The sequence below is a fragment of the Camarhynchus parvulus genome, chromosome 1 (genome assembly GCF_901933205.1).
Source record: "Camarhynchus parvulus chromosome 1, STF_HiC, whole genome shotgun sequence".
In the NCBI taxonomy this organism is placed as follows: domain Eukaryota; kingdom Metazoa; phylum Chordata; class Aves; order Passeriformes; family Thraupidae; genus Camarhynchus; species Camarhynchus parvulus.
Genome location: NC_044571.1, coordinates 113,495,156 through 113,509,449, shown reverse-complemented (window position 1 = coordinate 113,509,449; position 14,294 = coordinate 113,495,156). Strand labels below are relative to the sequence as shown.

The window sequence follows — 14,294 nt, the reverse complement described above, 5'->3', positions numbered from 1 at the left end:
TAAATGATTACAGTTCCCTTCCCTCACATGACTGTGAGCTCCAGCTGGTAAACTCTGGATAGTCATATAATTTTATTTATTTGTTTCATTTCCACAGGGCACTTGCTTGGGCTTTCCCATGATGACTCCAAGTTCTGTGAGGAGAACTTTGGCTCCATGGAGGACAAGCGCCTGATGTCCTCCATTCTGACCAGCATTGATGCTTCAAAACCCTGGTCCAAGTGCACTTCAGCAACTATCACAGAATTCTTTGATGATGGCCATGGTATGTGTTATCACTCCCTGTGTCAGCTACATGGTACTTTTTACTGTCAATTTGTATTTTTTAATAAGAACATTTTATGGCAGCTTATTTGCTAAATATGGCATTTACCCCTCTGGGAATAAGGACAAAAATTTCATTTTCCAAAAGTAGAAATGAAAAAGCATAATCTTCGACTTCACTCTTTAATGAATTTTAAAGTCTTCACTGTGCTCCCAAAGCAACTGCAGTTATTAAACAAACCATTCAAATTCCAAAATGCTGAGATAAAAATGACATAATTGAGTGAATGATCAAGTTGTTATGGTAACCAAAATGCTTATGGATAAATGTATGGTGTGTCTGCTGAATGTAAAGATTTGCTTTTAAATATTTTGTTGGCTGATTTCAGTGCTCTCTGAAATATTTTTCTCTGAATGACTTAATTTTTTCTCTCCATTTTATTAGATCCATTAATCTGTACTATCCTATTTTATGATCCATATTGCTCTGGCATTGATTTAATATTACCAAATTAATTTCCACAAATGAAGAGAACTTTCCCTTTTGAGTTACTGAGGTAACTCTCCAACCATCCATGAATGACCTCTCAGAGAATGTAAGGAACTGTTTTCTCCTCAGTTCATGAATAGCTATCATTTAGGTGTGTGGTCTTCAAGAGTTATTCATATGATGAAATTATTCATAGCAAATTTGAACCTCTCTTCATGTAGGTCTGTAGTCCTCTGAGATTTAATTGTATTGCTGATGCTATTGGTGTGATTTCAAATGCATATTTAAGGAATCTCTTTTTCTTGAGGGATCAGCCATTCAGAGACCTTTTCTAAGTAACAGTCTTCTTTTCTGTAGAAATTTATAATTTCCCAGTTAATTTTTTTTTTAATCAGAGATCTGGCCTAACAGAATAGAAACTTCCATTAAGTTGAAGTGAAAGTCAATAATTTGACTTCAAATTGTTTGAAAACTTGATCTGACAATCAGTGGCCTCAGCAGCCCTGGGGACATGAGTGGTGCTGAATGACACCATAAACTGATTTTGCTCAGCAGTGAAACACCTGACAGCTGAGTGCACTGCAGACACCAGCGTTACATGAAGTCAGCTGAGTAAATCCCAATGGAAATGTCTTGTCCAAGGTCAGCCAGGGGGCTGGGGAGGATCAAAGGTGCTGATTCCCTGTCTCCTGGGGCCTGCTCTGAGAACAATAAACAGCTCTGTCATGGTATCACCATTTTTTTTACACTCGTGAGATGACCCCAGACAACAGTCTGACATTTAGGAAGAAAAGGCTCAGTTTGTGTCCAGAGGAGAGTGACATTTATATCCATCTGCTTTTAGCAAAGCCTTTCCAAAGGTACTAATTGCCTGTATTGTCATGCCAACCACCAGGCTGTGGGATGGTTGCTTGGGACTTGGTGTGTTCAGTTCCAGTGCTCTGTGCAACCTGGAACAAGGACTGTTTGTATTTTAATTAATTTATATCCTGCTTATCTGCTTCCTGCACAGATCTTGTTCCGCCTTCTTTTTTTTCCCCCAAGATATATTACACATGGCATTGAGAGAGATAATGAGATGGCTTAATTAGCACTGTCATCAGCCAACAATGTTGCTCTATTCCAGGACACAAAGATGTTCTTTGGTGCTCAGGACAAAAAAAAATGGGAATAGCAGTATGTGTATGCTCTGGATGTTGAAATGTAATGGAGAATTGAAGCCCTCTCTGCCCTCCCACCAGGGGCCATGACAAGCAGGAGGTTGGACCAGCTGGTGGTAAAAACACCTGCAGTTCACTGCACCCTGTCCAAACTCAGACACTGTTATAGTCTACCCATATAAAGATGGGGTTTTTTCCTGTGGGAAATCCTTAGGGGCCTTCAGTTTTGAATTTATTGTATGAGATCAGCTGGAGCACCTGGCTTTGTAGAGATTGCACAACTTCCCTCAGTTAAGGAGAAGTTTGGATCTCATTCCCCTGTGTTCTGGAGGGGGAAAATGCTATATTTGCTCTGTGAGCTTGTGAAACTGAAATGATTGACAGATGAGTATATGCAAGGATTAGACTCTTCTTTCCTTCTCTAAATTTGTACTTCCAGTCAAAATGAAGTGTTATTATGGTGTTTTAAAATACTGAAAAACAGCTCTGCTTGGGAGTTTGATAAACTTAGGCATAGGTACAAAAGCAGTGTATAATACTGAATATTGACATGCTACAGCCTTCCCATCACTGCCCTCACATTTCAGTGGCTTCCTCCCTCCTCACAAGGTATATGAAAGAGGATTTCCACTGCTGTTTACTTTTACAAAGTGTATTTTTGCCAGAACTTATGGAAATTATGTCCAGAAACTCCAAGAAAAACCTTACTCCTCATCACATCTCTAATATTTTACACTACAACAACCAGGGGTATTTTTAATTATCTTTACGTCATGACAGCTAGCATTGGCACACCTTGTCTGCATTAAAATTTCAACATAATCCAGATTAAATAAAAGGCTAGGGTAAATCAGGGTCAGCAAATGGAACAGGTTTAACAAGATAGTTTTTGGTTGCAAGTCATCACACAGAAAGAATTTTTGTCTAATTTGGCTAATTGGCATTAGTCTTTAGAAGAGCAGAACAGTTGCAGTAAGTGTGTGTTTTGGAAGGAAAACTCAAGCTATTGAGAAATGGGGTATTTGGTTTGCTTAAACTCCCTGCCATAACTTGAAATTCTATTCCATTTTGTGTAAATAGTGAGGGTTTTATAGATAGGCTTTTTTCAGCCATGATGCAAGTGAAGAACTCTGGTGTGGGTTCCAAAGTGAGGTAAATTGTGGTGAGTTATTTTGGCCGAGGATGAGTGAAGCTTGCCCAGACCACATATGCCTTTCATGAAGTGTAAAAGAGGTTACACTGAATAAATAGTTCTGCATGTCAACAAGTGAGGTTTTCAATAGTAAAAGAAACCCCAGCTATCAGAAGATACCTAGAACAAAAATTTGAATTCTCATTTTTAGAGTGTGCCAGACAAATCTTGACCACTGCAGACTTTAAAACACAAATACAAATCTCTACATTCATGCAATTTTATCTTCCTGTTATTTATGGGTTTTTGTATAAATTGCATGACCCTTTTCAAACTAGTTCCATAATCAGCCAAGTATCACTCCTTAGAAGAAAAGTGCAGTCCAGCTTTAGTGGCAACATTAGTTTTGATACCCAGCTTATATTTTTCCTTTAGCCTGGTAGAAATTTTGATTTTTCAATCTGTTTTGTTTGGGTTTTTGGGCCTCATCGGCTACAAGTCTGTGCTTTTTGATTTTTCTGGCATCCCTTTCTGACATCCTGATTTAAAACTCAAATTACAACTGTGCTTACTTTGAGTCTTGCTTACATGAGTCCAGCTCGCTCCTTAAATCGCAAACCAATAAATAGCACGGAATGTGTTCCTGGTCTTGTGTAAAGCATTGACAGGCCAAAAGGACCTGGGTAAAACTCATTTACACCTCAAGCTGGGAACAGGCAGCTCAGCAACAGGGTCAGAACACAGTGGCAGCAGTTTGACCTTGTGAAAACATGCTACCACCTCCGAATTTTCACATCATCATCCCTTGAAGGAGGCTCACTGTTGCAAAACAATAATGCAGCACTGCAGGGAAAAGAACAGTCAAAAGTGAGTAAAGAACACCTTGTCTTGCTCCTGTAGGGAACTGCCTGCTGGACCAGCCCAGGAAGCACATTGTGGGCCCCGAGGAGCTGCCGGGGCAGACGTACGACGCCATCCGGCAGTGCAAGCTGGCGTTCGGCGCCGAGTACACCGTGTGCCCCGGCATGGACGTGTGCTCGCGCCTCTGGTGCGCCGTGGTGCGCCAGGGACAGATGGTCTGCCTCACCAAGAAGCTGCCCGCCGTCGAGGGAACCCCCTGTGGCAAAGGAAGGATCTGCCTCCAAGGGAAATGCGTGGACAAAACCAAGAAGAAGTACTACTCTGTAAGTTACCCCAAGGGGAATTGGAAAAGGTGATCCCTCAGAGCGGCTGGTCAGACTGAAACCTGCCTTGTTTTTTTAGCATGTAATTGGGGTATTGTTGGTGAAGGATGTAGGAAAATAGCAGCTGAGGTTCAGGAAGTGTATTTTCTTCCTTAAGGAAAGCCGTTGTTCCTGGAAAACTGGACGTAGTGATTTTCCCATTCAGTAAGTCATGGCTTTCTGACCTGGCACAGAAAGCAAGATAAATCTCATCTCCACATTTAACTTACAGCCCTTATCTGGAAAGGCCTCAGGTCCCTAATTCTAATGAAGAAAAGGGCAGATGAAATTAATCCAGAATATAAATTCTGGATCAGAAAAGTTTGTGTTTCCAGTGACAGAGAACCCCTCTCTACTTCATACATCTGAAGAATCCCCAGGCTCGTGAAAGCTGTCAGCTGCACAGTTCAGATGCTTAAAAATTCTCTGGATAGACAGTAGCCCCTTCTGTTACACCCACAGAAGAGATGACGACTTGTAGAGCTTTGTGAAAATATTTGCAAACTATGGGAGCCATTCAAATCAAGATAGAGCATTTTTAACACTTTTAAAATGGATTTCTGTACCCTTTTTTATGGATTTCTATGCTTTTACATGATATTGCAATACTATAGCCAATGGAGCAGAGTTGACAGCTCCATCTCTTGCCAGTAATTCCAAGCAATACCTACACATTGCAATAGCTGGATTTAATTAATCTCAGATAAGCAGTATGGGTTTATTCTGGAAGATGAACCCCTTGGAGCCAGTTTAAGGGGCCTTTTTGGTAGGCATAGCATAAAATAAGAGAGCAGCCCATGAAACTGTGGGTGTGTTCTGTGAAGAGGCTGAAGGCAGCTGTGTGGAGCAAGGCCCAGCATTGACTTTGCACCCGCAGTGCAAATGAGATGTCATCAGTGTGCAAATAAAAGATAGAAATGAACTTTGCTAGGAGAAAGAAGATTCCTAAGACCTGTTTTCCCTGAATGGCCAACTGAAGGAATTGCCTTCAGTTGAGGAAAACATTAGCAGTGACTTTGAGGTAACAGCTTCATTCATGTTTAGATGACGAATTCAGCTCCTGCTGTTCCATGCTGTTTTTCAGGCTTCAAGCCATGGCAACTGGGGATCCTGGGGCCCCTGGGGACAGTGCTCCCGTACCTGTGGGGGGGGAGTGCAGTTTGCCTATCGCCACTGCAACAACCCAGCCCCCAGGAACAACGGGAGATACTGCACAGGCAAGCGGGCCATCTACCGCTCCTGCAACGTCACCCCCTGCCCTGCCAACGGTGAGTGCCCCCTGCTCCAGCCTTCCCTCCCTCCACAGACACTAAACACTGATTATCTGCCCTGAAACCACACAGCAAGGGCTCACTGTAGCCTCCCCAGATTGTATTTATCAAGGCAAGACGTTCAGCATTACTACAGTATTCTAATTCTTCATCCACGCCTCGCCCTGGATGCCATAGAGAAAGCTAAAAATGTCAGTTCTCTAAAATGAATCATTCAAACTTTAGGTCTTTACTGCTTGTTATGCCATTGGGAGATTTCCAAGCTTAAACAGTAGAGGGATTGGAAGGCCAGTTCTAAGTAAAGAAGTGGTGTGACGTAACTTAAAAATGATGTATGAAAGAAATTGGAATAATAGATGGACATAATGATATTTGCAGCATGGTCTGAAATAGCCACTAATGATGTGAATAATTCCACAGCTAAATCCTTCCGACAAGAGCAGTGTGAAGCAAGGAATGGCTATCAGTCTGATGCAAAGGGGGTCAAAACTTTTGTGGAATGGGTCCCCAAGTATGCTGGAGTACTGCCTGGAGACGTCTGCAAGCTCACCTGCCGAGCCAAAGGAACCGGTTATTATGTGGTATTTTCTCAGAAGGTAATGGCAGCTCCAGTCAGGGTTTCATGCTCCAGCGTAGAAGTGTCCCATATTTTAGAAATCTTTCCCTACAACCAGGGAAAAGAAGGTTAATCATGTGATGCAAATATTTAACTGTGTGATCAGGTCTAATGGTTTGATCCAGTGGTTGTACCTTAAGGCCAGAAAATGAGATAAGTTTTTCCGTATCTCAGTATGTGAATGCATGAAAATTATGGGCCCCTCTACACTAGTTTATTTTCAGTAGCGGATAAAGGGCTTTCTGCCTGGAGTTTTCTGTCATTATGGGGTTTTCTGGAGGTAAAAGAGAAAAGAGTAGGTCTAACCCTGAACTATGTTTAAGGAGTCGTGAGTAACTCCTAAAGACCCAATTAGCATATGATAATTAGTGGCACAGATGTGACTTGTGGTCAGTTTGTTCTAAACTGAAAGTTAGCTGTCCTTGCTTTTGTCCTTTTGCTACATTTCATCTGCTTTTTTACCATCAATATTAGAGAAGGTCAGTGTGATCTGTCAGGGGAGGCAACCTGCTCTGAGTTGGTGACTTCAATAAGGAACTGGGTTTTGTCAGGAGGATCCAAACCTACAAATCTCTGTGGCAGTCTGAACCAAGTTTTATTTGCTTGCACAGGTCACTGATGGCACCGAGTGTCGACCCTACAGCAACTCGGTCTGCGTGCGAGGGAAGTGCATCCGAACGGGCTGCGATGGCATCATCGGATCCAAGCTCCAGTATGACAAGTGTGGGGTGTGTGGAGGAGACAATTCCAGCTGCACAAAAGTCATGGGAACCTTCACCAAAAAGAGGTACTGATCTCAACAGCAAGTGCATCTTGTTGTGCAAGTGGTTACTCTGCCACGTGCTGCTTGCTTTCTGTCTCTAAGTGCAATTTGCTTTCACATGGGGAAAAACCACACTGCCTGTAGCTTATTGCAGTTTCCAGATGTGCATAGCTGGCTCCTGGCATTATCCTGAAATTGGCAAAGCATCAACTGGCAAAACACTGCACGCACTTCATGTGCCAGTGAAGCAGGAATAGCATGTCATGCCACTTGCAAATCTTGCAGTGTCAGATGGATTGTGGTTCCTAGAGGACAGGCGAAAAGGAACAGAGAGGTGAATCAAAAAGTTGTTGGGATCAGAATTATCTGCATGTCTCTGAAATTTTGCATTTCCCACTTGTTTCTGTGCTTTTTAATTTCATCTGTTTTGAGTGGCACTGAGGACATCCCACCTGATTTTGTGACAAACATTCTTTGTATTAGAAGTGCAGCGAAGCAGACAGCTGTAAACGCCTTCCTTAACAGCTGAGAGAGATTATACCCAAAAATTCCCTTTTCTCACTACTGAGTATGTGTGGAGTTCAGGTAAATAGATATGAGAAGTATCATAGGCTTACTCATGACTATATCCCTTCGTATCCCTTCATGTCCATTGGCATAATATTAATCTCCAGATGGATTTTTTAAAGTCAAAATATTTATGGCATTTATCCACGAGCCATTTTTCTCTCAGAGTTCACATTCTAACTGTAATTTAATATAAGTAAAATAAAAGGAATTCCTGCCATGGTTTTCCCTCACCATGCTGGGGCCAGTACTGATAGACCAATCTCAAGTAAGTCCTTTCTGTCAACTAATTTTTTTCCTTCTTCAATTCTTAAAATTCATAGAAAAATTTGGATTTTTAAATCATCATTTATACGTATTCCAAGATCTCAAAGGACTGATCTACACATAAAAACTTTTAGTTGACAATTTCTATTCAGAATTGGTGACTGTGTTAAGCATCTTTTATACATGAACTTGATTTTTTAACTTCCAAATTCTTACATAGCATGTTGAAAGCTACCAGAAGTAGAAATCTGACTCCTGAAATGATCTTTTCTTTCTATACATTTCAACAGACTGATTAATAGCAGTCAAAAATGGCTTGGAGAGTGAACTTATTCTAAAAATAAACAGAACTAATCTTCTTCTTGGTAAACCAATGATTGCTCACCTAACGATGCCAAAACATCTCTGCTAAAAAGAATGGCTTTCCAACCAAATTAGTATTTATATAAACCAAATCTTTTCCAATTTTTAAATACTGGGATGTCTGGGAATGTCTAAGTGAAGTTGACAGTGGGAGATGTATTTCATGTGATTTGGCAATAATCAAGCTCTAGAAAAAGTGTTAGAGGGGCTCCATGAATTTCAGAGAGGCCAGATTTGTACCACAGATACACTTGGAAATTGAGAGATGTATTATAATTATCCCAGTGAAGTTACCATCTTACTCCTCAAATCATGCCTTTAATTGTCATGAGATTGGCCAGAGGGTAAATTTGTGTTCTAATATGATTTTGATTGGATTTGGGACTGCTGATTTATTTTTACTGGAAAAGTTGTTTGGGGCAATTCTTCTCTGCGAGTAATTGACGTTAAAATAAACGCCTGATTAAAATAGTGAAATCTTAATTGTCTGTAAACTGTTTTTACTGTTTTGTTTGAAAGGGCAGTGCTGGTAGGAAAATCATCTTTCCTCCACTGAAAAATGACAGCTCCCTTGTTGCTGTCCACTATAAACTTCAACAATCTGTACATGAAATGTACAGGGAAATTTAAATGTACAAGGCAAAACTAATATTTCCCATTGCAGACAATTGCCATGACAACATTTGTTTGTGATTTTTTTATTTTAAAGCAGGCAAACCAGAATCTTCTGGGAAACCTGCTTCCTAGGATTTTTGTTTAAAAAGCTGTAAAGCCAAATTATCAGAATTTGGGAAAGAGGGGAAATAATCTGCACATGCTTCTCTGTGCACATGGAGCATTAGAGCTCTCCGTGCAGACAGCTTGAATTCTCCAGGACTGATTGTAGGTTTTGAATAAATGATTTTGTAACTTTAATTACATGTTTGAACTGAGTTATTCTGGCAACTCTCATGTAAAAATATTTGTGCAATGCTGTAGAGCAGAGTCCCCAGCCTGGGATTTACACCATATTGCTCCAGCTTTATGGAGGTGCTAAATCAATGGAGTCTTAAGTCATTGTCCCATAATTGCTGGAAATAGCAGGGGATCAGCACAAATGTTTCATTTGTAGTATCTGCAGTCTCTACTTGTGCAGCCAAAAATTCTCAAAATTAGCAGTCTGTTCTTTAAACAATCCCAAAGGAGATGCCATCACTTTTATGTACTGTTCATGTATTTTCTCATTAAACCTTTCAGATATGAGGTACTTTCAGGATGGCTTTGTCACGGGTTAAGGAATGAAAACACATCTCCAGTGTCCAGCTGGTAGCTTACAGCTATGTAAAGCCTTTAAATTGTTTTCTATGTGTCAGTAAAGTTAAAATAACATGCTTGAGATAGCGATAAATTCCAGCACACTTGCAAGTTCTAAATGCTTGTCACTTTTGGTAAAAGAGTTTAATCTCTTTTTCTAAATCCCAGTTGAGATAGTTCATAACTAATAGAGAATTCCATGGTGGCACAAATGAAGCCTTTGGGTGCCCCTCTTATTAGACACTTGACGATTAGTCTTTGGCTTTATAAATTTCAAAGTAAACAAATTTTTCCTCAGTGATCAAGACTATTTTTAAACGTTCCCAAGGTACCTCTACCCAGCTGTTCCCCTGTTCGTGCTTTCCTTAATCATCATTATAGCAAAGACAGCAAGAAACAGCTGTAACCAATGCATATCTCATTATCTTTTCCTTGGCAGGCAGCGCGTGCATCGTATTTCATATCTCCCACCCTTTGCTGAAATCTATAAGCTATCTGTTATTTTTCATTCCTCTGGTATCTGACCCACGTCAAACTGTCCCTAAAGCTAAAGATTAAGAAATCTGCAAGAAGTGCAGTAGAAACTTCTTGGGGAACATGAAGAACAACACAGCAGGCCAAGAGTGGAACCTGGTTAAATTAATCTTAGGGAAAATCCAGGTGGCCTGAACTGAAATGAAGCAAGATGTTGTTGTCCGTAGGTTGGACTGAAAGATCTGTTCCAGCCTGCTTGGTGCTGTGATTCTGTCATGCCAGTGACTTTGTGAGGCGTTGCAGTGAGACTCTTCCTTCTTTCCCTTCCTCCAGCAAGGGCTACACGGACGTGGTGAAGATCCCGGAAGGGGCCACCCACATCAAGGTGCGGCAGTTCAAGAACAAGGACCAGAGCAGGTTCACGGCCTACCTGGCCCTGAAGAAGAAGAACGGGGAGTACCTGGTCAACGGCAAGTACATGATCTCCACCTCGGAAACCATCATCGACATCAACGGCACCGTCATGAACTACAGCGGCTGGAGCCACAAGGACGACTTCCTGCACGCCATGGGCCACTCGGCCACCAAGGAGATCCTGATCGTGCAGATCCTGGCCACCGACCCCACGCAGCCCGTGGACGTGCGCTACAGCTTCTTCGTGCCAAAGAAACAGGGCCAGCTGCCAAACTCTGTCCCCAGCAGCGGCGGTGGCAAAGTGACGGCGCCGGCCGCGCAGCCCCGCTGGGTGACGGGGCCGTGGCTCTCCTGCTCTCGAACGTGCGACACGGGCTGGCACACCAGGACTGTGCAGTGCAAGGATGGGCACGGGAAACTGGCCAAGGGATGTCTACTCTCCCAGAGACCCTCAGCCTTCAAACAGTGCTTGCTGAAAAAGTGCTAACCTGTGGTGGTGCTGAGCCGCTCTCCAAGAGGTTTGAGTAAGCCGCTGTCGGCATACTGGTGTCAGGTCTGCCCACACAGACAGAAGCAAAGGCTTCAAAGTACTTGTGTTCAGTCTAATTATGGGCAGAATCTGCCTGTTTGGACCAAATGAAGATGTGCACTGCTTTAAATAATGGTAGGGTGGTCTTAATACGTCAAAGAAAGTAAGGTTAAAGTTGTTATAAGCCCTCTGTGTCTGCAAAAACGTAAAATAAAATAATGCAAAGGAAGAAAAACTAGTGAATGGAGGATCCTGGGATATTTGAAGGTTACAGAATCATCTCCCCTTTTTTCACCTACCTCTACTACAGTATGTCCTTAGGAAATGTCACATGTCCCCATGATCCCACAGTAGCTTATTTTATACTGTTTTGTAAATATCTTTCAGTTGGTATATCACTTTATATCACTTCCTTCTATTAAAGAAATCAAAAGACAAACTACATAAGCAAAATGATTGACCAAAGTATATCTGCAGCCCTTGTGGACTTGGTCCATCCTTCAGAAAGGGCCACAGATGTTTTACTGGAAAATGAAGAGCTTGCTGCTGGTTTTAAAAAGTGATACCTTTTGGTTTTGACAAAAGGAAATACGTTTTCACGGTAGGAATTTCCTGACACTATATCATTAATATCTGACAAATCCTGTGTTTCCACCCCAAAATTCTCAGGAGGAGCCTTGCAGCAGCTTGCAGAGCAGGGAACCCCCCATTGCTCCAGCAGCAGGAGCATCAGCAGCTCCTCCTCGTGTGTGTGTGCCAGGCATGCACCAAAGGAGGAGCTGGCTGCAGGAGGAGTTTGTGTACACTGTGCTTGTAAAACTCCCTGGTTCCAGCTGTGTCACAGCCTGGCTCCTTATTGTCACTGAGCAAGAGCTGCTTGAGCTGCTCCTCTCCGTGAAACAAAGGCATACTGTGCTTTGTAGAGAACTAGTTAGAGAACCAAAACTTACAGGTGAGGTAATCAAGTGTTTTCTAACTCAGATATTCTGAGGCTGTGTTCAGCTGCTTTCTCTGGTATTTTCTCTATGGCTTCTGCCTTGAATTTAACAATGTGTAATGTACCAACATCTTTTCAAGAGGCTCTCAAGGTCAAAAAAACACAGCAAGCAGTTAATATTTTATCACTGTTTTGTCCATCGTGTGTCTAACTCTGGTATTCATCTTACCAGCAAAAGTTTGTAACTATTTGTCTTTTTTTTTTTTAATTGTTCTGTGTGTGTTTTGGGATTTTTTTTAAAGCTATAGAAGGCATTCATGTTTTGTATATCTACCACATTTGGGAGGAAGAGGGGTCACTAGGAAGTCAAACCACATCAGGATGTGGAGGACTTGTCCAATATCAATAAGACTGTTTCCACAGCACAGGCAGTAGCTGGTAACAGTTTTCCTTGGCAGCAATTCCTGAATCCTGTTATTGTCTTGTGGAAGTTCTGTGACTGAGGCTGGGCATTTCACCTTGTGCAGGTGGAGGCCTGAGAGCAACCCTGGTAAAATTGCTCTCTTTAATATCAGCAGGCTTTGAATTAGACCCTCAGATAACAGGTACCAAAAGAAATGGTAAAAAAACCACTGATAAAAGTAGAACCCCACCTTTTATGCCTTTGTTAAACTGCACAGGAGAGCAGGAGACTGCAGGAGGATTTTCAGACAAGCCTTACTTGTAAGTCAGTGGTACTTGAGCACTGAAACACTTCAGGCTCTTCTGAAAATCCCAGGCATGAAATCAGCAGGGAAAACTCGCTGGAGTGTGGAGCAAGAAGGGCAGGTCTGCCTCCAGGCTGACACAAACATGTTTTTGCAACTGTGGCATGTTTGTGTGAACTCTAAAAAATCATGTGATGATTTCAAAACAGCATAGAGTTGCTACATCTACAACTGTGAAATCTGGAGAAGGATCTGGTTTTTTACCCTGTTTTAAATAAACAGTACCAAGGGCAGGGCCTCCTCCTCTGTTAAATGGATTGCCAACAAATGTTATTAATCAGCTTTCAAAAATGGTGTGGCCTTCTGTTCAGGAGTAGATCCTGTGCAAAACTGTGCATCTTGATGAATAGTCCCCATTTATTCTTGATCCCAATCTAAGAACTGAGATCAAGGCTCAGATGATTTGCAGAATGTTAAAAAGTAAACATTTATGCCTCCTCTGCCTGTTAAAATAAGATCACTTTGAAATGCCTTGTTTTTCCTTCCAAGCAATCTAATTTTGATGCTTATGTATGTATTACACGTTGTAGAACCTCTCCAAAAAGTCCATAACAAATAGAAACCATCATGAGAGGAAAAAGATCAGGAGATTGAATGTGTCTCAGCACAGACAACATTTGTCTCAGCATACAGCTGCTGCATTAAGTGGTGTTTGTGTTCTGTCATAATAGAGACAGAATGTGCAAGTATTTGTGTTTGCATCATGGTAATAATTTTTTATATATTCAGCAGGCTGAGTAAAGCTTTTGGATGCTCTCTAGGCATGCCATATGCGGGTATAAATTCAGAGCTTCCTTAGATCAGGAATATCTTTTAAAAATAAAAGAGTTTACTTAGAAATAAATATGAGAACAAACCAACCACTTCAGTGATTTTCACCAGTGTAGCAATGAAGCAAATTAACACAAGCAAAGATGTGAGGGGCAAGGGGACAGACCAAGGCAGGACATGAAAAATGTAAGATAAAGGATAAGCCTTGCTTTTTCAGGTGCTCCTAAATCAGAGTTGAGTTCCAAACCTTGCCTGTGGCAAGGCTGTCTCATGTACCTGATGGATGAAGAATTGGTGCAAGGTCTGTTCTCAGCTGAATCCCATGTCACTCACACTGTGACATCATTGTTTACATTTCTGCCCAGTGTTGCACAGCTGGATTCATGAAATGCACCGAGGGGATGGAAACCTGGAATTCTGCTCATGGCACAGCCAGGAACAATCTCAGTTTTAAATTCACTCTGACTTTGGGACACACTTCCAGTGCCCATGGGTGAATTTGGACCCCAGAGCATCAGTGGGGTCTTCAGCATCTGCTTTTCAAGTAGGATATTCTCATTAGGAAAAAGCCTGGCATCTTTGGTTTGACTGTGTACAAGAAATTAAGTTTAGCTGCCCTCCTGTGGAAACAGTTTTATCACAAGGGGAAGAGGGAATAATCTTGTGGATTAATAGCAACTGTTTAAAAAAAAAAGCAACACAGCACTGAAAAAAAATAAAATAATTTATTGTTTTTACAACTGGTATGTGAACAGATGTAATGAATTTATTTATTCTTATTTAACAAAGTACCAATTGTGCAAATTCTATATTTAAAATGTTTTGCTATCATCTCTGTCTCTCTTTCTGATTCTCTTTTAATTTATGCTTCGGGTTTGTGTTGAAACTACACCTTGTGAGTTTACATAATATATGGCACTGGTCATTTTTTGTATGATTTTATTTAGAAGACTTTCTGCATGGAACAGGAGTATATATGTATACACACATGTG

At 41.4% G+C, this 14,294-nt stretch overlaps 1 protein-coding gene across 1 annotated transcript in view; it reads left to right on the top strand.

Moving 5' to 3' along the window:
* Window positions 1–14,053, top strand: part of ADAMTS5 (ADAM metallopeptidase with thrombospondin type 1 motif 5) — a 36,122-nt gene extending 22,069 nt beyond the window's left edge. The window contains 6 exon segments of the mRNA XM_030947836.1: window positions 98–265; window positions 3,947–4,230; window positions 5,354–5,537; window positions 5,961–6,136; window positions 6,768–6,943; window positions 10,217–14,053. Coding sequence (XP_030803696.1) covers window positions 98–265; window positions 3,947–4,230; window positions 5,354–5,537; window positions 5,961–6,136; window positions 6,768–6,943; window positions 10,217–10,784 — 1,556 coding nt within the window. The 3' untranslated portion in view covers window positions 10,785–14,053.
* Window positions 14,054–14,294: the final 241 nt, after the last annotated feature.